Source organism: Rhinopithecus roxellana, chromosome 15 (assembly GCF_007565055.1).
Source record: "Rhinopithecus roxellana isolate Shanxi Qingling chromosome 15, ASM756505v1, whole genome shotgun sequence".
NCBI lineage: Eukaryota > Metazoa > Chordata > Mammalia > Primates > Cercopithecidae > Rhinopithecus > Rhinopithecus roxellana.
Window position 1 is genome coordinate 117967868 of NC_044563.1, and position 15621 is coordinate 117983488.

The window sequence follows — 15621 nt, forward strand, 5'->3', positions numbered from 1 at the left end:
ATCCCCGGATGTGGAAACTATGTATATGGAGAACCCACTGTACTTTCTTGTTGAAGATATTTTGATTTAATAAAGATATCTGTATTAGGACAACTAAACTTATACTCAAACTAAAAGAAATATGTTTTCTCTTAAAAATCACCTTCCAATCAGTATTTTTTTTTTTTTTTTTTTTGAGACGGAGTCTGGCTCTGTCACCCAGGCTAGAGTGCAGTGGCCGGATCTCAGCTCACTGCAAGCTCCGCCTCCCGGGTTTACGCCATTCTCCTGCCTCAGCCTCCCAAGTAGCTGGGACTACAGGCGCCCGCCATGTCACCTGGCTAGTTTTTTGTATTTTTTTTAGTAGAGACGGGGTTTCACCGTGTTAGCCAGGATGGTCTCGATCTCCTCACCTCGTGATCCGCCCGTCTCGGCCTCCCAAAGTGCTGGGATTACAGGCTTGAGCCACCGCGCCCGGCCCCAATCAGTCATTTTTAATTAATGTGGGTGTTTGTCCATAAAATTGACATTAGAGAGAGAAGGTGGAAATAGAAAAAAAAAAATAACATAGATGGAGCTGTGATGATATACAATTGAATGACATTTAGATTGAGAAAAACCTCAGAAAGTAGGAGGATATAAGAAGGTGGGAGAACCATAGCATATAAAAGCTATGCTTTCAATAGTAACTGCTGTTTTCCTGTCCCTTTAAGCTGCCCTAAGGATTTTTGGTCCCTCTTTTTCTACCCTATTTGGCATTCCAAGATGGTGGCTTCTGTGTACCTCATAAGTGAGATTCTTTTCCTTCTGGTTTCTGGTTCAACTGAGCAACTAGGAGACACTGTCAGGAGACTGGAGGGCAGGAGGACAGTGATTTTGGGATTTCTGGCTCTCTGCCTGTGATGCTGTGTGATGGTGATGCAGGGTTCTCCACCTGCCTCATCCTCTCCCACCTTTACAGTTACAGCTACAGCTATGCTTTCAATAGTAACTGCTGTTTTCCTGTCCCTTTAAGCTCAGGGGAGGAAATAGTGTTTATCGCTTGCCTTAGGTTGCATCACCATGCATTGTCACTTTCCTTTAAGCCAGAATTTTTTGTAAGTAATCCTGGCATAAAATACTCCTCAACTATTTAATGTTGGACCATTTGCTTCTTCCTGGATAACTATTATTATTATTTCAGAATAACTTTGAAAGCAAGCAAAGCAGTGAAACTTGGGTTAATAGCAGTTTAGCTCTGGGAAGCAATGCCTGCATGTCTCTTTGCTCCATAATGAATATAAGAAGCAGCATTGTCTCCATGACAGAAGATTTGAATGGTTGAAATAGAGGAGAAGCCATGGAGAAACAGATCAGTAGGGAGAAAAGTCTGTTTGACCCCATTTGGAACTCCTACAATCAGGTTTGCCAGCACTCAGTTTCCAGAAGGAAGCTTCATGTCTCCTGACTTTTCCTCAAGCAAGCTAATGACCCCCTGCATGTAGCATCCTGATATGGTTTGGCTTGTCCCCAATTCAAGATGTGTCCCTCATCTTGAATTGTAGCTCCCATAGCCCCCACATGTCAGGGGAGGGACCCAGTGGGAGGTATTGAATCATGGATTGGGTCTTCCCTGTGCTGTTCTCATGATAGTGAATAACTCTCACAAGATCTGATGGTTTTATAAAGGGCCATTCTCCTGCACATGCTCTCTTGCCTGCTGCCATGTAAGATATGCCTTTGCTCCTCCTTCATGATTGTGAGGCCTGTGAAACTATGAGTTCATTAAACTTTTTCTTTATGTATTACCCAGTCTCAGGTATGACTTTGTTAGTAGTATGAGAACAGACTAATACACACCCCAAGATGAAAACACAGGAATGTGAATTTATAGCAAAAACCCATAACTGACTTTGGAAAGAAGACAATTCTTGATATATACCCTTACCTTTGCTCATTCTTCTATCCAGAAGTAGACAGCCATCCTGTGCTAAAGTAGAAGAGCCTTTCTGGGATTTAGTGACTCCAGAGGACCCTTCTGTGTCCTGCAATTCCAGAGATGCCTTCAGGAGCTGGAGGGAAAGTTGGTGACCAAGTCAGGCTTATCAAGATACTGAACAGCCCTGTGTTTTCCTTTACAGGGAATGGGTGCAAATTGGAGACCACAACCAGCTAAGGCATAATCCCTAGTTGAGGTGTTTCTTGGCCTCTGTCGTATTTTTACTCACATATCAGCCTCTCCCATCCCATTTCATCTGGTCCACCTCTTTGTTAGTAATTGTTGTTCTAGAGCACTTAATTGCCAACTGTGAGCTTAGGTATCAGTGTCAAGCAATGTAAGCTTGTGATGTAAGTCTTTAACCAAAATAATAATGTATACCATAGAGTTATCTAAGTCTCATAATGGACTGACACCACTTATTTTAGTGTTTTCTTCTCTTTTTTATAAAATAAAGAAATGCTTTTACACTGTTGATGGGAATGTAAATTAGTTCAACCATTGTGGAAGACAGTCTGGTAATTCCTCAAAGATCTAGAACCAGAAATAAGATTTGACCCAACAATCCCATTACTGGGTATATACCCAAAGAAATATAAATACCCGAAGAAATATAAGTCATTCTATTACAAAGATACATACACACATATGTTCATTGCAGCATGAGGTCATGTCATTTTCAGAGACATGAATGCAGCTGGAAGCCATTATCCTCAGCAAACTAATGCAGGAACAGAAAACCAAACACCTCATGTTCTGACTTTAAGTAGGAGCTGAACAGTGAGAACACATGGACACAGGGAGTGGAACAAAACACACTGGGGACTGTTGGGGCTGTTGTCAGGGGAGGGAGAGCATTGGGAAAAATAGCTAATGCGTGCTGGGCTTTATACCTAGGTGATGGGCTGATAGGTGCTGCAAACTACCATGGCACATGTTTACATGTGTAACAAACCTATACATCCTGCACATGTACCCTTGAACTTAAAATAAAGATAAACATTAAAAAATACAGACCAATTTATATTTTGTATGACAAGGAATAAATATATGTAAAAGAATATATATAAGAATACATATATAAAAGAATACATATATATTCTTTATCATACTAAAACAACTACATATATATAGTTGTTTTCCACTTGAATGCAGTTTCCCTGCCCCTCCCCCGAATTCTTTTATATCATTATTGAATCTCCCTCCTGCACCTGCAACGTTTCCTTCTCTGTTGGATCCTTCCATTACAGAAACAAATATATATATGCAGGTATGCCTGAGGACCTGGAATGGGAATGTCAATTTTCACTGCGTGCATTAAAATTATTTTGAAACCCGTGACTTTATTACTCTGACAAAATAAATTTTCAAACAAGGAAAATAAATTTAATGATCTAGCTAAAAGAGGGAGATAGAGATTTGAGAAGATATGAATGGGAAAGGAAATGAGGATAATGAGGGTAGAAAACTCTTTGGAAGAGATTTTTTTCTAAAGTAAAGAAAAGAAATCAGGCTGTAGATGAAGGGATATGTGGACATGGGTGGTGATTTAAGCCAGGAATAGGATAGTGGGTTTCAACTATAATGGAAGGATCCATTAGAGAAGAAAATATGAAAGATGCGGGAGGGAGATCCAATGATTTTATAAAATGATCCAGGGCGAGGGGGCAGGGGAAACTGCATTCAAATGGAAAGGATGGTTTCAAACAGGAGCACACAGAGCCCATTTCCTGGGATGAGAGAAAAGGCAGAGCAATGGGCTCAGAGGCAGATGGGCAGGTAGCTTGTGTGGGGAGGTGGATAATTCTCAGCAGTGCATCACTTGAGAATGATAAAAAGAATGAGGAAGTGGTTTCAAGAGAGAGATGGTGTGAACAGCTTTGCTTGCAGAGTAAGAGGCAATTATGGGATTGTTCAGGAGAAATAAATGGACATTTCAGGTTGAAAGACATAAATATAAAGTAAAACAATGGGGCATGGTTCTTTAAAACAATGGGGCATGGTTCTTTATCAGGCCCGGAGTTAGCAGAGAGCTGGATTTAACCAGGGGAAAAGATGAACAGATGCTTCAGCAAGGAGATGTATGCATGGCACATAAATGCATGAAAGATGCTGAACATCACTAATATTTCAGGCAATAAATAAAAAATCTCAAATATTGGCTGAGATTTGGAAGGATTACCAGTGAGAAAGTAAAATGATAGAGCTATGCTGGGAAATCCTATTTTCATACAACCCAGAAATCTAGCTCTAGATTTTATCATATGGAGAGGAAAATTAAGTTCACTTAAAAATCTGTACACATAGGTTTCTATTTGCTTTATTTTTAAATGCAACATTAGAAAAAAATGACAATGTCCTTCCACTTATGAATAGTGAAACAAAGCACAGTCCATCTGTACCTCGGTAGTATAAAAAAAAAATCAGCAAAAAGCTACTGATACCTGCAACAACTTGGGTGGATCTTGAAAACATTGTGCTGAATGAAAAAAGCCAAAGTCAAAAGATTGGATACTGTATGACTCCATTTATGTAACACATTTGAAATGACAAAATTATAGAGATGGAAAATAGATCAGTGATTAGAGGAATTTGGGAAGAAACATAGTGTGGATATGACAGTAGGAGGAGCCCAAGGCAGTTGTTCTAGGTCTTCAATGTGGTTTATGTGGTTTTGGTTATATGAATCTATACATGGGACAAAATGTTATGGAATGAAACACAGAGGCATAGCTCACTTCACAAATGAGTACATGCCAACACTGGTAAAATCTGGTAAAATTTTACTGTAGATATTTGGTGAAATCTGATAAGATCTGAAGTGTAGTAATTAGATGGTACCAATGTCAATTTTCTGGTTTTGATAAGATATTTATGTTACATGTTACTATTGCTGCAGTTTGGGTGGTAGGCATACAGAAACTCTCTGTACTGTTTTTGTAACTTCTTCATAGTCTACAATAAATTGAGAATGAAAACTTTAAAAACAACTGAAGGCCTTTTTCTTGTATGGACTACCTCCATAGATATTGAAGTCACCAAGTGATATGGTTGGGCTGTGTCCCCACCCAAATCTCATTTTGAATTGTAGTTCCCATAATTCCCATGTGTCGTGGGAGGAACCTGGTGGGAGAGCACTGAATCATGGGGTGGGCCTTTCCCATGCTGTTCTCATGGTAGTGAGTAAGTCTCACAAGATCTGATGGTTTTGTAAAGGGGAGTTCCCCTCCATATGCTCTCTTGCCTGTCACCATGTAAGATGTGACTTTGCTCCCCATTCGCCTTCCACCACGATTGTGAGGCTTACCCACCTATGTAGAACTGTGAGTCAATTAAACCTCCTTCCTTTATAAATTATCCAGTCTTGGGTGTGCCTTTGTTAGTAGTGTGAGAACAGACTAATACACCAAGAATGAGGACATGGGGTACACTGGAAGGAAGTTTGCAAGCCAGGGACATAGGCTAGAAGATATTATAATAATCAGTTACACACCTACCACAAAATTGAGTACATATTAAATTTTTATCATATTTGCTTCCAATCTCTCTTGCAATGAATATATAAACTTTTACAGACACAATTAAAGGCTGAATCCTACATTTCTACTCTTTAGTAACTGTACATGAATTGATAAGGAGGAAGGAAGCCTGAGGACTTGAACAGGGAATGACAATTCTCATCAACTTCTTTAGAACTTCTCAGGTTGGTACGTACTATTCCTTCACATGTGTATCAGGATGTTAAACCAGGAGTACTGAGCCAAATATCAAGACACTGTAGATACTACATTACAAAAAAGGTGCAAGGTGACACACAGAATTTGAATAGGGATTTTTTGGAGAACTGGTTACCAACTCTTAAGCTAGCATCCATATCAAGGCTATGCAAAAGTTTAGAGTTAAATGTGGGCCTTCTGCAGGTAAAAATGCTGCTCCAGAGAAGGGGCTGCATTCCACTGTTTCTGTCTTCTCCCCTAACCCCCACGCTTTTTCTTATCTTTTATGTATGCCTTCTGATCTTGGAGGGCTGGACATATGCCTTCTGACTCTGGAGGGCTGGAGGAGGGTATGCACAGCAGAGCATTGACTTTGTGGCTTGTCCTGTTAACCTGATCTGCCTGGTCTGCTCTGGACTTTACATTATTATGGAGTTCATTTCTATGAATATCACAAAATTAACACCAACCCCTATCACTTCAAGGCCACAAAAGATAATGCTCATTATTCAGAGCATTCCAGCCTTGTGATTCTATTTAAGAGGGATCTTGCCACCATTACCAAATACATGGGAGGGGTGGGAACACAAGGAATAAGACTCATGTATGAATTATTCACCATTCCCTAAAAAACTCTATACTTTTAATAACAGTGTCAGTATAAATTATCTCTTCTTCTATTTCCATCTGTCCAGATCCTATTTATCTCTCCTTGCACAATACAAAAATTTGTGGGACTGGCAAAATTTACAGAGGGTATAATTATTAATAATAATGCTGGGTAAGTTGTAGTCATCAGTTAAAATTCTACCTATTACATGAAGCCTTCCATGATCTACTGACTTCTACATACACACTTAGGAATGAGATCTGCTCTGTCTCTGCTCTCCTTCTTTGCGTTTGCATCCTGCAAGGTTTCAGAACGATTGAACCAATACGATATGCATGAGCATTGAGATTTCTTCTTCTATACTCTGCTGTTGTTGTTAAATAACAGCAAACAAATGTCATCTATATCTATAGTCAGCATTGGTACATTGACAATAATGGTGCCCAATAGATACCACACCGTCATACAGAACAAGCACCACAGCAGTCTCTTCGGATTCTAGGTCGCTGCCACATAGGTGAGAAGAACATACGATTACTGTGATTATAGTCACTGTGTAGAGACATGAATTTCTCAGGAGGTCTGGATCATAACAGTACTTATCTTCAGTCCATGGTTATGGCAAAGTCACACTTTACCCACATATTCTGAAAAGAGATACCTGAGCACAAATGCACAAATGGCACAGTTTCAGACCGGGGAAATCCCATAATCTCACTATCTGCTTGGTTTCCCTGGAATGAGCATGTGACTCATGTTGGCCATGCAGTCAGCTTGAGAATCCCAAATCCCTGAAACCATGTCCGTGTTCTTCCCATTTTAGCACTTGCATATTCTGCATCCTTCTGTATCCTGGGATTTCTAGATGCTGATTTGGGTTTGCCTGGAGGCAAGGGCTTCTTCTGCTGGAACACAGGGTAATGGTCGTAGGTAGTTCTGCATGCCTGTGACCTAAGCACCTGCAGGGTCTCTTGAAAATCTTTTCAGGAATTGGCGCATTGGTGTGATGTTGGACTATAGACTGAGGGCTGTTGTAAGATTCAGCCTATTAATCTTTTGATGTCATCAACTATAAAACCATTGCTAAGATTGTTGTCTTGCATGAGCAGTCACCTGGTGAACATTCTCTAATTTACTGGAATCTTATTGTCCTGCTTCAGCTGGGTGCTTGGGTGTGGCATTCCTCTTCAGGACGGCAGCAAGATAACTGGGAATTTTTAGATAGCCTCTCCTCTGAGCATCCTTGAGACACAAACACAATACTTGGATAACATGTGTCACATTGGGAGGCAGTCTTTCCTGCACTAGTGTCCTTCCTTCACAGGCTGTGCACTCTATGAATGTAGGTGTGTTTACTTTGACTCCTAAGTGTCTGGCATGCAAACTAGAGGATAGAAGATTCTCAGTATGCATTTATACAATAAAGAGTAGAATAAGTGAGAGATACTGTTATGAAAAGCCCACTTAATGATATATGCAGAAATGCGAGTGGATAGATTAATTGAAAGTGTCTGTTAATCAGTATTATTAAGAAAGAATACATTTGTAACATGAATATTTCATTTTTACCTAGAATTCATTCACTGTAATAGAACCAGACTACAGAACATTCCTTTGTATAGCATTTACAAATAGAATTCTATTCTATCTTGCTGAAAGCATATCTATCACTCATTGTCTATGATTTGCAGTGTAGATTAGTTTAAGTGTAGATCCTAGCATCAGATGCATAGCATTCTCGCTGAAGATATTGTTCCATATTGTTCATTTTTGTTTAATCTGATAGAGTTGGCAGACTCACACCTATTAAACTAACAATAATTTTAATTTTGGAACCTGCTTTTATTGTCCCTTTAAGCATTCACATTAGTTTGTATGGAAACCACAGTTCTTCTTTCATACTAGTATTTCATTGATTTGTGCTGTATTTTGACAAATTAGGTAATTGTATTGACAAGCCTAATTGTCAAAAGCAGGACAGGAAACAGATCCAATTGGTTCTTGTGAGGCTGATGACTCAGTGCCCTTGAGCCCAGGTGTACTAGAGCATCAGTGAATGACCACGAAGGCTCAGCATTTGCTCAGCATCAATCAATGTATTTTCTCCATGAAATGGAAAGGATTGGATATAGAGATAGAATGTATTAGTGAGAAACTTATTTGAAAGGTGTTTGCTATTATGTAGAATTAGCACAGTGCTTGATAAATTTGTTTGTTGAATTCATGCCTAAAAAGTAGTCATGGGCTGGGCGCGGTGGCTCATGCCTGTAATCCCAACACTTTGGGAGGCCAAGGCAGGCAGATCACGAGGTCAAGAGATCGAGACCATCCTGGCCAACATGGTGAAACCCTGCCTCTACTAAAAATACAAAAAAGTAACCGGGTATGGTAGCAGGCACCTGTGATCCCAGATACTTGGGAGGCTGAAGCAGGAGAATCGCTTGAATGCAGGAGGTGGAAGTTGCAATGAGCCGAGACCATGCCATTGCACTCCAGCCTGGGCAAAAAAATAATAAATAAATAAATAAATAAATGCACAAAACTCCGTCTCAAAAAAAAAAAAAAAAAGTATTCATGAACAGTAGCTCCCAAAAGGTGCCATGTGAGATTTTCATATTATCTCTCACTTTCTGGAGAACACTCCTGGATGTCCTGCATGCTCTGCCTTGACATGTAACCGAGACGAAATAATATCATTGGCCTTGGAAATAAGGCAGCTCATGAGCAGACTCACACATCCCCTCCATTCTTCTTCCCAAAGGCAGTGGGCAGACCTGCAACAAAAGGGAACAGCTGTTCTCAGAACGACCAGCTGCAGAGGACACTGTTGAGTGGGAGGTGCCTATAGGAGTTCCAATGAGACCTGGTGACTGAGCCAGCCTTTGCAAGATGCTGGTTGACCATGAGATTTTCAGGTGGGAGCTACTTGAGAAAAATAGTTACCAAGCATCTTCTAAATTCCACACCTAGTCTGTTGCACTAGAAATTCAAAGACAAGTTCTCTGCTCTGAAAGACGCCAGGCTGCAGTTGAAGAGAAAGATGTGGGTACAAATACTTGAAGTACACTGTTTTAAGTGCTGTAGTGGAGCAATGTGTGAGGCCAAGTGAGTTCAGAATGGGCTTCAAGGACAGAATCTAAGCCTTCATGAAGTTGAAGTTTTCTTCTATCAAAAGAAAAAGAATGTCACTAACATCAAAATAAACAGAATCCCAGGTAAGAACCAACATTATTTGATTCAATTGCCAGGTGAAAATTCTCTACAGAATTCCTCATGATAGACAACATCTTTAGCCAACACTGTACAATTGATATCACAGACTTCTAGAGTGGACTTTCTCAATAGCCCTCAGTCTGAACTAAAGACATCACAGCAAAGCTTCTGGCCCAGAGCATTGGCTGCAAACACTGCTTTCCTGCTTCCTCTCACCTGTAGGAAATTCTCACCTACAGCTACGTCCTACTACAGCATTTGGAAATCCAGGGTGGACAGATAGGATTGAGCATCAGCAAAATGCTGGGCCTGGAAGAGCAATGGATCTGGACTCAGGTGACCTGAGTTCAACATTGTGAACAGTGTGATAAGAGCCACCAATAAATATGGTTTGAAAAATGGAAAAGTATAGACCTCTTTATTACTTTCCTAACTGCTTTGTACTGCCTCCTGCATACTCAGATTGCACTTGTCAGCTCCCCTCAGTGAGGGACAATCTGAGAGGCAGCCTTACTGTCTGTGAGCAGCACACAGTCCACTGTGATGTCACATCTTCTCTTGGTGGTCTCTTCTGTCTGCTTATTTGTGGAAGGGATAACCACTGGTGGAGCACAGTCCTGAATTTTGTACTGATCCTATTTTTATAATTAAATGTTTTAAATTGTGGTAAAGTTTACATAACATACATTTGATAACTTTAACCATTTTAATTGTCCAATTCTGTGTCAGTAAGTACATTCACAATAAGTCATAACGGTTACCACTGTCCCTTTTAAGAACTTTTCATTATTCAACACAGAAATCCTGTGCTCATTTAATAATGGCTACACAATATCTCCATCTTCCAGGACCAGGATCATCCTAATTTATTTTCTGTGTTCAAGAATTTCCTAGTTTGGGTACCTCGTAGAATTTGAACTTACTTATTGTTTGGCATCTGGCTGATTTTCCTTAGCACAATGTTTCCAGGTTCATCTATGTCACAGAATTCTGAACCAATTATCCCGATCCCGTAATTGAGATTGGCAAGGAAAGGTCAGATGTTTTCAGTTTTGCTTCTCATGTAAACAGCCATAACACTAACTGAAAGTTACAGTCAGAACAATTTATACAAAACCTGGAAGTATGAAGAATTCTCCTACAACTGAAAGAATCTGTAAGTGAATAATAAATGGTTTTCAAGATAATTTCCACTTTAAAATCAATATTGAGGTTTCCAATGGCCAAAATGAAACTGGTGGGGCATACTTATAGGCTCCTCACTGGTCCATTCGTTCAGGAAGGGCTAAACAAGAACTTACCCGTTTTCAAAGAGAAGTGGCCACAGATGTCTTTACTACAAACCAAGGCCAACATGTCACCATGCTGTGGACAAATGACAGGAGAGGACTTTTCATAAAACCAATTTGTGAGAGTGTTTTTATGAAGAGAGAGTCTGTAAGGACATTATTTTGCTTTATATCTGAGAATTCAATGGAATTTAGAGGTAGCAGAACTCACTTATTCAGAATCGAGTTTCCAACTACGGTAAAGCCTCTAGACATAGAAGGGAACATGATTTTGAGTGAAACATAATCTGAGAGATTAATAAGGAATCCTCCTTTTTGATACTATCAGGTAGAAAACAAGTATAAAGAAGAGTTTTAGGGTTGTGGACAGGAGCTCCTTTTATTTACAATGAAAATTGCAGAAAAAGTGTTCAGTAAGAAAGATTCGGTGTAAGATAACAGGAAAAATGTGTTGGTAATATCAAGGAGAATCTAAACATTATACTATCAGACTAATGCTTTCTATGGGTGAAAACTGCAACTGTCAGGTTAGATAAACATCTATTCGAAGACCTTGAGGAACCACTGAGACATTTCTGAGGCAGAAGGCTAAGAAAAATGCATATAATTGTCAAGGGTGGCAGGGCAGTGTTGCTCTCAAAGTCCCCTCTGACAGGGCAGAGGCTCTTCCTCACTGCTCCAATCTGCTTCCCGACAGCTCCAGGGTTTCCTCAGGAAGCTGCCCTCCAACTTCATCCACCTCAGGCATGTCCTGCAGAGCCCTCTGGAATACCAGCTTCAGGTTCTGCCTATTTTGACGCTGCCTAAAGGAGCCCACGAAGAAGTAAATGATGGGGTTGGCACTGCTGTTAAGAGTGGACAGGAACATAGAAACTAGATGAACATAACAATATAAGACTTTCCAATTCAGGTGGATCCTGAAAAACAGGGCCCACTGAATGCCGAAGGGCAGGCCACAGAGGAGAAAGATCAGCACTGTGAGCAGGATGGTCACGTACAGCCTGGTCAGCGGCATCCTCTGGGATCCACAGAGGATCCTGACCAGCAGGACCAGGCTGGACCCACAGAGAACCACAGATAAAAAAATCAGCCACGCAATTGTAATGAAATCTAATGTTTCACACCCAACAGAATCCGCACCACTAAGCAGGAATTCACAGAACATCCAATCCAGGATGCTTCGCAGCAGGGACAGGACCCAGAGCAGGACACACACGACCGCTGACAGGTGTCTGGGGCGGCGGCAGCGGTACCAGATGGGCCACAGGATGCACAGGCAGCGCTCGGTACTGATGGCGCTCAGCATGCTCAGGCCTATAAAGTAGAGAAAGGTCATCACAGGATTGAGGATTTTGAAGAAAGGATGGAGGATATTGATGAGGCGTAGTGGCGAACGGATAACGGGGCCACTGAGGAAGAGAAAGTGGGTCGCCGCCAGATTGAGGATGTAGGTGGAGACAGTGTTCCTGCGCATGCGGAAGCCCAGGAGCCAGAGCACAACCGCGTTTCCTGTCAGCCCCACAAGGGAAATGATGCACGTCAGCACCGTGAGGATCAGGGTCCGCTTGTAGCAAGGAGTTTCCACAGTTCCGTTGATTCGTGTCAGTTCTGTATCCAAGGCTGGGATGGTTGGATCCATGCTCAGAAACCCTAGTCTGGTGTCCCTGGGAACACAAACCAGATGTGATCACCAGCTGTATGATCTCTGATTCTCCCCACCACCCTGCCATATGGGATTTACTGTTCTCATTTTAAAGAGGAGAGAAACAGAGGCTCACAGAGAATAAGTCACCTACCAAAAGGTGGGGGTCCTCAAATCCAGTTTGAAATCCAGTTCTTACTGACTCTAAAGCCTGACCCCTCTCTACTGCCACACAATTTCTGTACTGACATGGGAATAACATTAGGATCAAAACACCCCCACTCATCCGGCCAGGGCTGTGGACCCAATCATTACTGTATCCTGGGCCTGACATTTTCTCTCAGGTAGAGGAATTCAGATACACAAAGAGGTGGTTGTGACACACTCATGACTAGGACTGGTCATCCATGGACAGGAAAGAAGACCAATGCATTATGAATCAGAGGAAAATGTGACCTTTGCTAGGATAAGTGTGAAAATGACTGGGCCTGGTGGGTGAGAAATAATTCAGTGTGTCAGTCATTGCAGACAGGACCACATTTTATGTTTTATACTCTAAGAGTCTATTTCCATGAGCAGCACAATGTGCTCTTCATAAACATTCACTCAATGAAGGAATGCATGCATGAGGAACCTAATGGTAATGGTAGATTTGGATGAAATGGAAAATAAAAATGAAAGCACAATGTAAGGCATTAGAACACATACATACATTTAGATGAAGAAAATTTCGTTAATCAGAATTCTATTTCTGGACAGCTGTATCTGTGTTGAGAAGAATTATTGATGAGCGCCCAAAACCTGAAATTGACCACTGATGTGACTTTAAAGTAAGTACTCAGTGTGGCTTTGCTGAACACCAAGAAGCATTTTGTAAGCAATGTTTTTGGTAGGGTGTGGGTCTGAACTGAATTGCTCAGCAATAAAGCAGAGGAAAGAGTAAGTGAGGGTGAAGTCTGAGTGCCACTGATGTAGGTAATTGAAGTGTGGGAATATCCATGAGGCACTACTAAGTGTTCTGCTGGGTATCCACAATGTAAACCTATTTCATTCTCTTTTGGGAGATCTTTGGTAGAGTTTCTTTCTTGATGCAAACATTTGTATGAGAGGAGTCCATGAGTAGAAATAGAAGAAGTGTAGGGCTTGGGTTGTAAAGAGAGATATTCATGCAAATTTCAACTGGAGAATGAGGATTAGGTCTACTCTGGGAGAATAACAGCAACTGATTGACAGTTTATTAGGTATTGCCTCTTTTAATCATCTGAAGAGCCTAGGAGGTAAAAATTAGTATTATTCTTGTATTGCAGATAATGCAATTAGAGTACAAAGAGAGGGAATTGTTTTTCCGGGGGGTTATATATTATATAGTATGAATGTGAACCCAGCAGGGCTGACTCACGATCCGGTTTTTCGTCAGCCATTTGGACCCAGCACCACTATGTGTCGATTATACATGTTAGAGGGAGTAAAGTAGAGGAGTGATTCTCAAGTTAAATCCAAGTTGGCAGTCAAAATTGTGGGCTGAAAAAAAAAAAAAAAACTAACCTAAACAAACTCCAGATGGAGAATGAGAACCAAATGAAATAGGGAACAAAATAGAGGTGAGAGAGCACCATTTAGGGACAAATTCAGGAGTTCTTTTTTGTCTATCAGAGGCCACATTTGCTCTGGAATCCCAAGAATGCACATGGGCAGGAGCTCTCCAGGTGGAAAGAAGATGCAGCCTCCTCTGGGAGTACAGAGGAGCATCAGGAGTGAGTTAGCTCTCTTAGAGAGACAAGCTGCTGTCTTAGAGAGACAAGCTGCCACAGCTCTGATTGGCCCAAAAAGGAAATGGGAGGAAAAGGAGAACCTCTGTTATCCACAGTCAGGGCACTAAGCTGTTTGTCCATCTATATGGTATGCTATGTTTGTCTTCCTCATGAAACCCAAAGCTCCATAAGGAGTAAGTCATGCCTGTCTTTTTCACTGTGGTATCACCAACATTTAGCATGTATTCCTTAAAGACCATCTATGGTATTATCCTCATATAACATGAGATGAAGCCAAGGCCTAGATAATTAAAGGGTTTTCCTGAGTTCACAACAGGAAGAGCAGGTCCAATACCAGCCCCTGGTCCCTGGAGCCCTGCATGAGACTCCAGTTCTGTTCTCTGCCCCATCATCTATTATTTCTGAGGAGTTCCTGAAAAATCTTGATATGAGCACAGAATCAGAGACAGTCAGGGGCTGAAGAGACTGCTAGGTTGCCCCAATATTCATTTTCCTCTTTGGTCACGTAACAATTCTGAGAATGTACAAGCAGCACAAAGACCCACATCCCAGTTTTCCTTGATGCTGGATGATATCGCATGACCAGGTGCTGTTAAGTGGAAGAATCACAAAAGTGATAGAACCAAGTCCCAGCTCATGGGATTAACAGAAGGAGCAAAGCCTCTCCTTCCCCTCATCCTTTTCCATAAGACTGGAATACTGATGTTGCTGGGAATCAGATAGGATCACAAGGATGAGGGCAACTCTCTAGGAACTGGGGAGCAGCAATTTTTGGAATTCTGATGTATGATACGTTGGAGCTTCTAGTTCCGATCTCAAAGAGTGTCATTTTTGTGTATTCACAGGGGATTGTTTCCAGAACCTCAGCACAAACCAAAATCTGCAGATGCTCAATTTCCTTATATGTGGTATTTGTTTATACTCTAGGCACTCTTTAATGTACTCTTCCAGATACATTAAATCCTTTAAAGTTATTTAGAATAACTGACAAAATGCAAATGCTATGTAAATTCTTGTTGTATTGTAGTTTTTCAGAAATAATGACAAGGTAAAACAAGTTTGTACCTGTTCAGTACATACACAATTCCACCACACCTTTATTTTTGGAAAAGTTTCCTCCTGTGGTTTGTTGAATCTGTAGATTCAGAACCTAGTGACCCAGAAAGGCCCTCAAACTATATCTTTTTGTTCTAAGATATTTGCTATTGTGTCTTTATTTAGAAAAGCCAAATATATCCTAAACAAAATAAATATGCTTTCTTTTTAAAATTTACATTTTGATTTTATATGCCATTTTTGACCAATGTCGAACATTTCTGCATAGATTAGTGATACAGTAGAGAAAGACATGCCAAACATAACGTTAGTCGTTTCTTATGAGTGGAAATGAGACAGGGAAAAATAAGATAAAGAAAGCCCCAG

General features: G+C 40.8%; 1 protein-coding gene across 1 annotated transcript; it reads right to left on the reverse strand.

Annotated features, from left to right (window-relative positions):
• Window positions 1-11145: 11145 nt before the first annotated feature.
• Window positions 11146-12839, reverse strand: LOC104667640 (mas-related G-protein coupled receptor member X3-like). The gene has a single exon (XM_030918617.1). It carries the CDS (start codon window positions 12422-12424, stop codon window positions 11456-11458), a length of 969 nt encoding a protein of 322 aa, XP_030774477.1. The 5' UTR covers window positions 12425-12839; the 3' UTR covers window positions 11146-11455.
• Between the last annotated feature and the right edge of the window lie 2782 nt (window positions 12840-15621).